This window comes from Talpa occidentalis, unplaced genomic scaffold (assembly GCF_014898055.3).
Source record: "Talpa occidentalis isolate TD23 unplaced genomic scaffold, MPIMG_talOcc4v2.1 talOcc4.13, whole genome shotgun sequence".
Lineage (NCBI taxonomy): Eukaryota > Metazoa > Chordata > Mammalia > Eulipotyphla > Talpidae > Talpa > Talpa occidentalis.
This window is the reverse complement of record NW_023601322.1, coordinates 76,562,651-76,576,703: the sequence shown is the minus strand read 5'-3', so window position 1 is coordinate 76,576,703 and position 14,053 is coordinate 76,562,651. Positions and strand designations below refer to the sequence as shown.

Here is a 14,053-nt window from a genome sequence, read left to right as displayed (position 1 = left end):
CGTGATTGTTCTCCTGACCTGGTGGTAAAACTGTTCATCTGTATAATGAAGGTTTCTGTAATCTCCATTACTAGTCTGACATTTTGAAACTGTAATGCATATACTCTAGCCCTGTAGTTGCAGCAAACTGGACTTTGTCAAATATTATAGAATAAAAATTTAAGCCCTCCCATTCTCTCTGTCTTGTGTTCAAGATTGAGCCATGCAGCAAAAACCTGTAAAATCTGTCCAGTTACTCACTTATTCTGAAAGTATTTTCAACACACTGGAATCATCTGATTTTTAAATGTATATTTCATTTTCATATAATTCTTTTTTTTTAAGATTTATTTATTTATATAAGAATCGGGATACAGGCCAGATGCGTGGGAGGGTGAGAGGATTCACCAGAGACAGAACAGGGAACAGAACAGGCAGACTGACAAAATACACTGCTGAGGGGAGCAGCAGGTGAGGCAGGATAGGTCTGTAGCGCCATGTGGGACCCTCACTGGCCGGCCAGGATCGAACCGGCACTGCAGAGGCTGTGGATAGCTTCATAGCGCGGCGCTCAACTGCCAGCACCACCAGGGGAGGCCCCCCACCATCAAGTTTTTAAAACAATTTACAAGCTATTGTTAGGTTACTATCTGTGATCTGGTAGAGGTCTATAGACTTCTAAGTAAAAAACAATAATCCCAACTCTAAGACTATATTTTGCCAGCAATCTATATAGCTTAAAACACATAATCATGTTATACTCTTGGCATAAGAAGCAATCTTTAGTGTGTAAAAAAAAAATCATTGCAGGAATTTATACCAGCTCATATTTTGTTATCAGAATTGTAGGTTGTGTAATTAATGCTTTTAACTTTATTTGTGCATTATATGTAAATCTATCAGATTATTGTACATCTTTAATGAATTTGTTTTTCAAAAAATTATTTTTCTAAGCGTGTATGCCAAACACAATAGCCTAAAATTGCTACGCCTTTCACTTAACAGTTAATAATAAGCCAAATCTTTTATAGAGTCCCCAGCTAGACATTAAAGTTACAGCAACAACAACAGAAATTCTGTACAAGTGCTAATGTGAATCCGATGACTTATAATTAAAGTTTTATGAAATGGTTTCGACTTCTAACAGCTTTGTAATACTTTAGGATTCTGGCTTCTTTACTAAAATGTTTCATTCAGTCTTTAAGTATAATTAAAAACATTCCTCGTTTTCCCTTTTGACAACCCTCTACATATCAGCTTTGACCAGAGTTTTTATTTCGTTTTATCACAAAACATACAGCAGTGAAGCTGAATATAGAAAATTTGGTGAATCGACTGAGGAAGGAAATTAAAAATAGACGATTTTCAGAGGCGGGGGGAATGGCTGAAATAGATGAAGGGAGTCAAAGGGTATAAACTTGAATTATAAAATAAGTCAGAGTTGTATAGTATGGAGAGTATAGTGAATAATTCTGCATTACATATTGGAAAGTTGCTAAAAGGGATTTTTTAAATTTTTTAAAAAGATTTATTTATTTATGCATACAAGAGCACAGGCCAGAAATGCAGGGAGTAAGAGGATTCACCAGAGACAGAGTGGGGAACAGAGCAGGCATACTGGCTGAAATACACTGTTGAGGGGAGCAGCGGGCGAGACAGGAGAGGTCTGCCTCACCATGTGGCCGGCCAGAGATCGAACTTGTGCTGCAGAGGCAGCAGATTGCTTCATAGTGTGGTGCTTAATCCCTTGCGCCACCAGGGAGGCCCTAATAGAGTAGATTTTTAAGCTTTTCATCATGAGAAAAAATATGTAACAATGTAAGGTGACAGGTGTTAGACTTGCACAATATACACAAATATCAAATCTTTCTGTTATATACCTAAAACTAAGTAGAATGTTACATTTCAATTATACCTTTTTTAAACAAAGAAAACTGCTTTCTCTAGCTACCAAATTTGGCTCTCTAATGTTTCCATTATGGAAAAGGACAAAGAAAGCTCGACCTCTGTAATATGTTCTCCTATCTCCTGCATGCCAGGGGAACCCCAGTGTCCTGCCACCCGTTAGTGGCATTGCCTTTTCAAAGTAGATCCACCTCAAATTTCAGATTTATGTGGTAATATTTTGGCAAGTGTGAGTATATAAGACTATAAATTACAAAATACAAAATTTTGGATTTTGAAACTACATGATTATTGACCCAGGGCATTATGTCTATCCCTAACAGTTACCAAAAATTGAAAAAAAAATTAAGAAACTACCAAATACCAATGTATTCAGCAATGCAACTACTATTTATTGTGCTCATTATTTGCCCCCAAACAAGCTGGATGCTAGAGATGGACACGCAAGGTGCTTTTATTATTTCAAAAGTAACTTCTCTAAAAAAAAAAAAAAAGTTACCTCTCTACACTAAATTTTTCATCATGTTTATTTACATGGACAGATTTTTTTTTTTCCTCACCCTAGGGCTTTTAGCTCCTTTTCATGAGTCCTGCTTGGGGAACTCTTCCAACACCTTTGTTGTATTTTCAGCATTTCCTGTGGTGGCTACCCCTTTTCATCCAGACACATTTTCTTTTTTCTCCCTGAATAAGCTTTGACTCACAGATCAGAGTTCTCCAGGAATGCATTGTTTTGTCTACTTCTTCACACCAATAGGTTTCCCCTGACAAAAGGAAAGAATGCTACATTGTGCAGACTTAATGTGATTTTTTTGCTTTCTCAGGATATTTATCCTGCAGCTGCATTTTATAATCTACTTGTTTCCCTTACACAACCCCACCCACTCCAACTACAGAAAATGACCCCGTTTTTGTTCTTTTTTGTTCAGTACTTTAAAAGTTCCTCTAAAACAATTGTAACTTGTTATGAATGAATATATCATCACTCTTGCCTGCAACTTCTTGATTAGAGGTTGTTTGTAACCCTGCCAATAATAGTATTGACCCATAAAATTCTGCCCTTTGAGTAGACACAATTTTACAAAATGTGATCATATTTTGCAGCAGTCAGTGGGAGAAAAATATTATTCACCAGATAAGTCAATTGATTTAATCTCAGATGACTCAGAGTAACAGAATTCTTGTGGGAGCATGTAAAAATCAATTCCTGCATTGTTAGTATTTTCTTAGAGTTGCCATGGGTTGTAAGTAGTTCTTACATTTATGTGCTGGATGCCAAAGAAAATTGGAATAGAAATTATTTGTGAACTGTAGTGAAAATGAAATTTTATGTTTTTTAGAAAGTTAATATTTAATATTCAACATTTGCTTTGCAGCTACTTTAGAAGTAAAGCCATTCATATAATGCACTATAACTTTTCTATGTTGAATAGAATGAATTAGATTGTGTTATATTTAATAGGTGATTTAATTTGTAATTTTTTGTAAATTGCATTAGCCTCTTACATTTTTTTCCAAATTGCTCTTATCACTATCCTATGTATTATTTTTACAGTTACATTTTGACATGAACTTGCTCAATTAATTTGCAGCAAAGTATAAGACATTTTACTAGTTTCTCATTTAGGTATGTCTGCTTTTTAGATACTAGATCGGTCCTAGATTAGTAGTCAAAACAGAAAAACTCACTTTATGATGTATTGTCATTGTCTTGTTACAGAAAGTTGGCTGTGATGGTTTATTAGGGTCTCTTGCAAGGGAAGATCACTGTGGGGTATGCAATGGCAACGGAAAATCGTGTAAAATCATTAAAGGAGATTTTAATCACACCAGAGGTGCAGGTAATTTTTTTTTAATTATTAATCCAAACTATCCTTGAGGACAGAGATTTCACTGAACATTACTTAGAAATCACTGTTCTGATTCTGTTGAGGACACTTGAAATGGGTACTGAATGATCATTCATGATGACATAGGTATGATATTAGCCAGAGGTTCTAACAAGTCTGTTTCCTAATAATGAAAATATGAAATCATCTGTTGTGCATTTAATAAGCTGGAGCAGCAAAGGAATAATCTCATTTGCATTGGCTAATGTTATCCGGTTTCTACAAACCTTATTCTCCAAAGCAAAGCATAATATTTAACAGAGAATAATGATTTGTAATAGCCTGGAGCAACTATTGAGTATTAATCTTCAGACTCTTGGGAAGAGTCTGTAGCAGTGTGGCATAGTGGAAATGGTAATTGGGGATCAGATGATGTGGGTTCATGTTCCAGTAGATTAGTAACAGGAAATCATTCTCCTTTTGTTTCTTTGTGTATAATTACTAATACTTGGGATGGGGGTGGGAGTGGGGCAGATGGTAATGAGATGACTATGAGCAATCTGTGTGGTGTGTATTTTAAAGTGATGCAGAACAAATGACAATATCCCACAAATACTCTACACATAGAAAATCCTTTATATGCCAGTCATCAAGCTAACTGGAAGAAAGCAAACAGTTCTGCGTGTGCATGGATTTCTTACCTGGACATCTATGTAAAGAACCATCTTAGTATATACGATTATATCTTCATGATCATTAGTATGTATATATTACATGTAACTTTCTCTTATTTCATTCTTCAAAATATCAGAAAAGCTGAGACTAAAATATGTGCTAATTTGCATATAAAGAATTAGTCATTTGTGTTTGAATAATGAAGAAAACTTAGTTCATTCTAGGTAAGAGAGTTCTTCAGAAAAGAAAATTAGATCCAGCTTTCTAATGATGAGTTTAACCCTTTGCTAGGCCCCAGCAGAATAAAAGATAAGTGCAGATTTTGAAGCCTAAAAATAACTAAAACCCAGGGTAAATGGTAGATCAAAATCTTAATCTCTAAAGCTGTGGAAAAAATGCTGGGTTCTACAAGTCAAAATCTGCCTGAACTCATTTAGAAAAGCCCCACTTAGCTCTAACAGGCTCCCCGACTTCCACTAAGAAGTGCAATTATAATAAGCTTTTCAGCCTGATTGTGATGGGAGATTTTATAGTGCAGAAATTCAAATAAATTCTGAGAGACTGAAAAGATTTAAAGATGCTAGAATTGCTAGAATTTTTGAAGAATACATTTGCATGATTATTTAATACACATGGAAACAGTTAACTGAAGAATACCAGTGTAGGGTGAGCACTGTACCTTCATTTAATTATAAGAACACTTCATTCTTCCACTAAGCATAGAAAACAGACATACCATATGGGGGAAAAACTAGTAATGGTTTTCATTCTGACTGGAATTATATGGCCATAGTTACCCCAGATTGCTACTTCAGACCTCCCTTGTTTTTATTGCATTTTAATTTCTACTTTTTTACATTTGTCTTTTCTTATAGGTAAGTTATATTAATGGCTTTGTTACTTGGAAAATGTTTGAAATGTCTAATAGATGAGAACTATAGACTACTAATGTCACTTCCTTGTTTGTTTCACATTGCTCAAAGGGAAGAAACTAATTCTTAATTCTTGCACATTGCTCCTGACTGTCCATCCAGCATCATTTCATACCCTTCTCTAAGCTACAGTTACCAGATTTCTTACATATGCTCAAATTGACCCTGTCCCGCGCCCTTTCTCCCTGCTCCTGTTCCCCTCCAGGACCATATTCTATCTGCCTCCTTATACCTTCACTTGTCAATTGCTAGACATCTCTTGAACTCTATTCAATAATTCATGCAGTGCTCCTTGAATACCCTCCATCTATCACTAATGGCCAGTCTAATGATGTTTGCTATATTAGCACCCAGGTGAGGCTGTTCTGTTCCCATTTGTAATTTTGTATTCATTGACTTTTCCCCCACTCAGGTTTGACTTTAATCAGGAAAAATATCTTGACTATTTTTGTTCAGCATCATATTCCCAGTGACTGGCATAGTGCATAATTGATTAATATTGTTAATTTAATTAATAATGAAACATTAGATTGCTAGGAAGTATTAAAAAAATCTATGAGTCCCTTACTACAGCATGGACTTACCTACTTGTGGCTCTAGCAATGTTGTATTCATTTCTCTTGAGTAAAACTTATGTTTATAGTTTATGGACTTCCTAGAACTTCTAGAAGGAATTTCAGTCTTACTTAGTCCAGCTGGCTGTGCATATTGTATATATTGTATGAGTAACACATGTGCAGATACATGTGGGTGTTTTCTGTCCCTGTGGTATATTTAGTTTGCTAAATCATTTTTGTTGGAGCTAGAAAAAAATAAACATATGTGGTGTTTTTTTTTTTTTCCTTAGTGCACTTATTATATCTTTCATTGCACCTTGCCTAGCCAGAATATAATTTTCTAAAGGAATTTTTAAAGGTAAATTGTATATTAGACCAGAAGAAATGAGCATGAAATGCAATATTGTTAGAATAGAAGGTGAAGATACTGATTTTATAATAGGAACACATAGCTTATACTTTCTATCTATGTTGGTCACAGCAGTGTTATGACAGATTCACAGTATCCTGGATACTATTTTACGAAATAGTAGGACTGGGCCTTAGCAGAGAGCACATGGGGGATTTACTGGCATCTGAGTTCACAGCTTGGGCAGCTAATTACTGTCAATTAATCTTGAAAAGTGTTTTTCCCTCCTCTGCTTTTCCTTTTACCCCATACATTAAATGGCAAATGTACTATCTTCCTTGCATGTTATCATTATGGTTAAATGCAAAAACTTCTGTAAAGTACTATAATAATGACTGGTACATTGCACTTGCTCAAAATGTGACATTTATCATTATTACTACCATGAAAATAATGATCACTATTGCATTTTAAGATGGCAGAGTAAAAAATGGTGTATCTGGTAAAATAGAAAATTCCTGTTGTCAAAGCGAACTGTCCAAGATGAGTGTCGAATCTATAGCATTGGTATCACAGGCTTTCTTTCAGCTTCTAATGCTAAGCAATAGCCCTTCTTAACATTCACTTCTGTAAAGGATAAACATTCTCCATTGTGCTAAATGACTTTATTACTAAAAAGAATCCAGACTCTCTCTAGTCATTGGATTTCTCTCTTCAAATGCATTTGCTTAAATATTTTCTCCCCTCTTCTTTGAATCTAACTCAACTGTCCTCCAAGTCATCCTTAATTGTAGAGAATTGCTTTCTTCATGATTGTAAACTTAGGTAAAGCTCTTACCCTAATGTACAATGTATTTCTGAATTTCCTGCTATACTCAATTAGGAATTTACTTCTTGATGGCACATTCACTTGCCTTTCAGTCATCTTTTCTTTGTCGTTTCTACAAATTTTACACAGTTCTCCAACATCTTGAGATATTCTAATCTATAGGATTCTATCACATAAAAATAGACCAGCTCTCCTCCTCGTGATTATTCCTTCTCTATATTCTTTTCTGATTTACTTTCACTCTCTCCACTAAAAATCTCAAGTTTCCAAGATGAAGTCCTTGACTACTCTCTATTTTCTCTCCTTACTCCTATTGTTCAAGTTATTGCCTCTGTCAAGATCCTCCACAGAGGTCTACCAGTAGCCTGACCTTTCTCTGGCGTTTCAAATGTTCTAGAGCTCTTACTGGATAATTTTACTAGTGTATTATACCATTTTGCTAAATATAAATTGCAAAACTGAGCTTAGCAGATGATTATCAAAACTTGACTTCCATGTCCTGTAGATGATGGCCCTGCCCCCTCTCCCATAAGTAACAGCCACACACATGTTCCCTTACCTTCTTCCCGTGAGATACCAAGTTCAGGATTGTTTTTTTCTTCATAAATTTTCTACCTTAATCTCTTCCACTCCTGGATCTATGCAGTGGCTTCCTGACTCTGTTACCCACAGCCGTATTTACTGACCACTTTTACATATTGCTGTTAGATCAAACCTCTCCAGACCCGTATCTCATGAACAAGTTCATTGCTATAGAATATTCAAGCACTTCAGTTTGATCAATTCAGTGTCCTAGCATTCATTTAAACTCTTTAATAGAGACATCTTGTATCTTCTCATTGTTAGAATTATTTTATTTGTGTGTTACGAAAATATTGCTTATACCCTTACTTTACTTAAGTGAACACATCCATAGATCTGCACACATGTGCATGTGTTATGTATCTGTATTTATATATATGTGTATATGTACATGCATAGAACTACCCATTCTTCAAAGAGATTTCATCTCATTATTTATATGAAAATTTTCCGCATCATATGCAATGTTCTCTTTTCTGAATCAGTGCTTCTAGTTGAGCCCAGTGTTTTTCAAGTGTAATGTATATGACAATGTAAAAGGAAAAAAAAATTCCTACTTTGTGGGTGAAGATAGCTGTGAAACTTTTGAGTTGTGATGTCACCAGTAAAGGAGGGCAGTTTAAAGATCACAGGTTGATATTCTTCCGTAGGGAATTAACCATACCATGTTACATATGACCTCTCAAATGTAATTTTTGACGTTTTATTTAGCTCATTTATGTAAGGTTTTTATACTTTGTCTCCGTGCAGACAACCATAGTACCTTACTTCTAGGTACAAACAACCACTAAGCATTTGCTTCTATTTTCATCATTGCTTGTTTTTTCCATGTAACAGAATGATAGTGCTTTTTTTCTTTAGTATTACTGAAAATGATTACACTGACTGAGGGGTGTTCTTGAATGAAAATTATGATTCTAAAAACATATGCTTCTAATTTTAGCCACTGCCACAAGATGAGTTTACACTACCTTTTTGATATATACCCAATAATTGTAAACAGCTTTAGGAATTAAATTAACAAATAGGAGATAACTCTGGATCCACTCTTCTAGCTTGGAAATAAAAGACTATTATCAGATATATGGAGCATCATCGAAATGCTAAGAATATTAAATATTATTTTAATATAACTAAAGCATAGGTATTCAGCCAGAAGTAGATGTCTACTCACTATTCTGCTCTCAATAAAGTCTTGGTTTTGACTATTTTTGGACACTTACCCACATTATCTTATTTTTTTCAAGCATTGCATTCCTAACTTCTGCTAAAAATCCCTTATCTGAAAAACACCTAATGGTGTCTTCTGACTAGCTGTCTGGCTAAAACTGACACCTTCCAGAGTGACACAAGATTGTTAGGTGTGGCCTTACACTTTCTTGTCTCGAGCTCCAGTTTCAAGTCTTATTTTTCTCTCACTTTAAACTGATAGGATGTTATATGTCAATTAAATCTCAATAAAACTGGAAAAAAAACTAAAAACCACATAAAAAAATCAAATCTGTTGTCAGTCTCCTCTGGGGAGTTTAGTCTGTTTTCCTAGACTTAACTTCTCCAGGGGCCCGATCCCTGTCCTAGTCTCTCCAACTGCCATCTGTCTTCCCCACACTTCCTAACTTACTGGATTTCCCCACAGCACAATCTGAGGTTACTTGGGTCTGTTCCAGATTCATTTTCTTTCTAACCAGGCTGTCACATTGTGCTTTATCTCTGCTCACAATTCATAAGCTATCAGCAAGCTATTTAAATAAAATACTGTTGCCTGTGTGTCCTTAATAGCACCTATAGATTCAACATCTTTCGAGGAAACGTCACCACTTAAAATTACAACTTTTATACACTTTCTTTTTTACATAGGTACTGAAATATCATAGCAAAAAATAAAAGAGAAAAGGGCCAATTAAGAAAAGAGATATTATGAAAACCCACTATTTATTTCATGTTCTGTTGACTCTAATAGGGTATGTAGAAGTGCTGGTGATACCTGCTGGAGCAAGAAGAATCAAAGTTGTGGAGGAAAAGCCGGCACATAGCTATTTGGGTAAGCCACATCACAAACACAGCCCAGCTTCCTGCCCTGAGCAGTCTCTGATAAGGAGGATGTCAGTCAGTTTCTAGTTACCTGTTTGAATTTCCTGGGAAGCACCTCTTGTCATAGCATGTGGGAAGTCCTTTCCTTTCTCCTAGAGCCATGCTAACAGTCAAAGCAATCTGGTTGTCTGTATGTTTTGGGGGGCTATAAATTGCCTCCATATGTTAGTTCATATTTTAAAAAGCACTCACTGGAGGGTTTTGTTGTCTATTACTTTATATATATGCATATGTAAATATATTTTGTAAACATATTTCATAGTATGCACGGATGTACACATATTAATAAAATCACATTCAAATATATGTGTATATGCATATATATGTACATATAATAGTGTGTCTATAGTATGTCTACATATACATATAGCTGTGTGTGTATTTTATATATAATGATTACTTTGTAATTAGGATATTTTGTGAAACTCTATACTTGATCTTTAAATGGGAGCCTCATATCAGATGCACTCATTTATAGTGCTTTACTTGTACATTTTTAAGGATGGATTATGGAAAGAACTGATAAGTTATTTTAATTAGACTGTTCATAATTTTTAAATACACACAAGAAAATACTAAGTTGACAATACATATTGCTTATATATTAAGATTTTAAGCTAACTAGGTCATGTGAAATACCTCTTATAGTCACAAATCCACACATAGAAGGTTCTCGTGTAATTAGGTCAGGCAAAAGGCGAAATATTTGCCAGGAATTTAGATGTACTTTCATCTCTTTTTAACGACAGAATAATGTCCCAATAGGAAACAGTTTGTTCATGAAAATAACCCATATAACATGATTGTTTCTATGCTACAATATTGAAAATAGTTTAGATTGGTATTGAGTTATTTTTCTTATTCCGTGCTGCTTTCTAGGAATACAAATGTTTGAGGAAAGGGGACAATAGTAGAAATCATTTGCCATGTGACACACACACATCAATTTGTTATTGCTAATATGTGTTTTATCTTTTTCTACCTGTAGTTTTTTAAATGCGTTTTAAGTACAAGTAAATCATTCCAATATCCAAACTCAGATTAAAGCTGTAACATCTAGTTTTTTGAAATTCTGTAAAATCTTCCCAATTTCCACTCTACTTAAGGAACTCTTCTTATCTTTAGTTTTTCCCCTCTACAAATCATTCACTGTAGTAACAATCACTGCTGTGACAATCACCACAAACTTGGTGGGTGGCTTAAAAAAACCAGAAATGTATTCTATCACTTTCTGGAGGCCATAATGGTTTCACTACACCAAAAATCAAGGTGTCTATTAAATGTTGCTTTTTCTCTCTGGAATTCTAGGGGCACACCCATTCTTTTGTCTCTTCCAGCTTCTGGTAGCATTCTTTGCCTTGTGACCACGTAACTTTGATGCCTGCCTCTGTGGTCTCAAAACCTTCTCCTGTCTTTCTGTGTTCAAATCTCCCACTTCTTATAAGAGCCATGTGATTGCATTTTAGATCTACTTGGATCATCCAGGACAGTATCACATTCTCAAGATCCTTAACTTAATCAAAGCTGCAAAAGTGTTTGTTTCTCTCTATATAAGGCAGGAATCATGGGTTCCAGGGATTTGGATATGGTTCTCTTTTTTCCTTTAATGACAATTTTAAGGTAACATTGCATTATAGCATTGTACACATTTCAAGTGTGCATCATTGAAAACTGACATTTATAAACGGCATTAAGTTTACCACTGAAAGTCCAGTGCTACCCTTCACCATACAATTGTGCCTTTTTACTTGATTTATTCACCCCTCTTCCCTTCTGGTAATCTTGGTCTTAAAGTCTGCAAGTTTATTTTTGTTTTAGTTCATTCTTTTATTTATTTTCTCTATATAGCACATATGAATGAAATCAATATGGTATTTGTCTTTTTCCTCCAGGTTTATTTCACTGAAGGTATTTTTTACTGTGGTAAGAATTCTTTTCACTATGGCAAAATATACATAACATGAAATTTGCTATCTTAACTGTGCTAAATACATAATTCAGTGGCACTGTGTGGATAACATTGTTGTGCAGTCACCACCACCATCTGTCTCCAGAACTTGTTTCGTCTCGCAAAACTGAAACTCTATACCATTAAACAAGCATTCCAGTTTCTTTACATCCTCACTGAGGCCTGTTTCTCTTTGTTTGATTTTAACCATCCTCATGAGGTGATAGTCTCCTGGTGAGGTGAGGTTTTCAGTTGCATTTCCTTAGAGATTACTGATGTTGAGCAGCTTTCTCCTGTGTGTGTGTGTGTGTGTGTGTGTGTCTGTGTGTATGTTGGTCATTTGTAATCTTTGGAGAAATGTCTGTTCAAGTCCTTTGCCCATTTTTCAATTAGGTTGTTTGCTCTATTGCTTATTTTGTTGATGAGTTTTAAGAATTCTGTGTACACTCTGGATATTAATCTCTTACTAGATATTTTTTCCCATTTTGTCAGTTTTTACTCTGGTAATTCTTTTGATGCACAAAAGCTTGTAATTTTCATGAAATTCGTCTATTTTTTCTTTTATTCTTGGTGACTTTTGTGTCATTTCCAGGAAAATATTGCTAGATCCAATGTCATGAAGTTTTTTCTCTCATGTTTCCTTCTGAGAACTTTATAGTTTTAGCATTTGCATTGATAAGTTTTAAGTTTATTTATGTGATGTTAGGTATGGATCTAACTTTGTTTTTTTTTTTTTTTTTTTTTGGTATGTGGAAACTCTGTTTTCTCAGCCCCATTGTTTGAAAGATTATGCTTTCTCTATTGAATGAGCTTGGTACCCTTATCAAAAACCATTTGATCATACATGTGAATTTTCATTCTGGAATTTTTATTCTGTTCCGATGGCACATATGTTTGCTTTTTATGCCTTATTTTTGATTAATGAAGTTTTTAGTGAGGCTTGAAATCAAGAGTCAGCATTTTTCATTTTTCAAGATTTTATTGGCTTTTCAGGATAATAACGAGATTCCATATGAATTTTAGTGTTGGGTTTGTTTGTTTTTTAGCAGAAAGGGTCATTGGGATTTTGATCGATTGCAGTGAATTTGTGTGTCACTTTTGATAATAATGATATCATTTTTTAAGATTTATTTATGCATATAAGAACTGGAGCACAAGCCAGAGGTGTGGGAATAAGAGGTTTCACCAGAGACAGAATGGGGAGCAGAACAGGCAGACTGACTGAAATATACTGCTGAGGGGAGCAGCATGGGAGGCAGGAGAGGTCTGCTGCACCATGTGCTTTGTTCCCTGGCCTGCCAGGGATTGAACTTATGCTGCAGAGGCTGCCAATAGCTTCATAGTGCTGTGCTTAACTCCTTGTGCCACCAGGGAGGCCCAATAATGATATCATCACAACTTTTAAGTCTTCCAATCCATGAACTTGCAGTTTGTTTCTATTTATTTATGTCTTGATTTCTGTCAGCAAAGTTTTGTGGTTTTCATTTTAAAAGTCTTTTACCCCTGTATTAATTTCCAAATATTTTATTCTTTTTGATAGTATTACATGTAGAATTGTTTTCTTAAATTCCATTTCAGAGTGTTCATTGTTAATGTATAGAAATAATTGATTATTGTGTGTTCATTTTGAATCCTACACTTTGCTATAACAGTTTCTTTTTAAGAATATTTGTAGATCATCTACATAAAGAGATCATTTTATTTCTTCCTTTCTGATCTGGATGCCTTTTATATCTCTTTTTTTTAAAGATTTATTAATTTATTTATTTTTAAAAGATTTATTTACACATACAAGAACTAGGTACAGGCCAGAGGTGTGGCGGGGTGAGAGGATTCACCAGAGAGACTGGGGAACAGAACAGGCAAACTGACTGAAATACACTGCTGAGGGGAGCAGTGGGTGAGACAGGAAAGGTCTGCTGCACCATGTGGGATGCTCCCTGGCCAGCCGGGATGGAACTCACACTGCAGTGGCTGCGGATAGCTTAGTAGGTTGCATCTGAACCCCTTGCACCACCAGGGAGGCCCAAGATTTATTTATTTTTATACAAGAACTGGGGTACAGGCCAGATGTGCGGGACAGTGAGAGGATTCACCTGAGACAGAGCGGGGAACAGAACAGGCAGACTGACTGAAATACACTGCTGAGGGGAGCAGCGGGTGAGACAGGAGAGGTCTGCTCCGCCATGTGGGCATCTCCACAGGGATTGAACTGGCATTGCAGAGGTTGTGGACAGCTTCACAGCACTGCGCTCAACTGCCTGCGGCTCCAGGGAGGCCCGCCTTTTATATCTCTTGTTGCCCAACTGCTCTGGCTAGACTTTCTAAATCTCTGTTGAGTAAAAGTAGCAAAAGCAGATAAACTTGCTTTGTTCCT

At 35.6% G+C, this 14,053-nt stretch overlaps 1 protein-coding gene across 5 annotated transcripts in view; it reads left to right on the top strand.

Moving 5' to 3' along the window:
• The window catches only part of ADAMTS19 (ADAM metallopeptidase with thrombospondin type 1 motif 19), a 294,164-nt gene that overhangs the window by 218,303 nt on the left and 61,808 nt on the right, over positions 1–14,053 (top strand). For all 5 annotated transcript variants that reach the window (XM_037509412.2, XM_037509414.2, XM_037509413.2 and 2 more), the window contains 2 exons: positions 3,605–3,725; positions 9,598–9,678. In XM_037509412.2, coding sequence (XP_037365309.1) covers positions 3,605–3,725; positions 9,598–9,678 — 202 coding nt within the window. The remainder of the gene's footprint in view (positions 1–3,604; positions 3,726–9,597; positions 9,679–14,053) is intronic.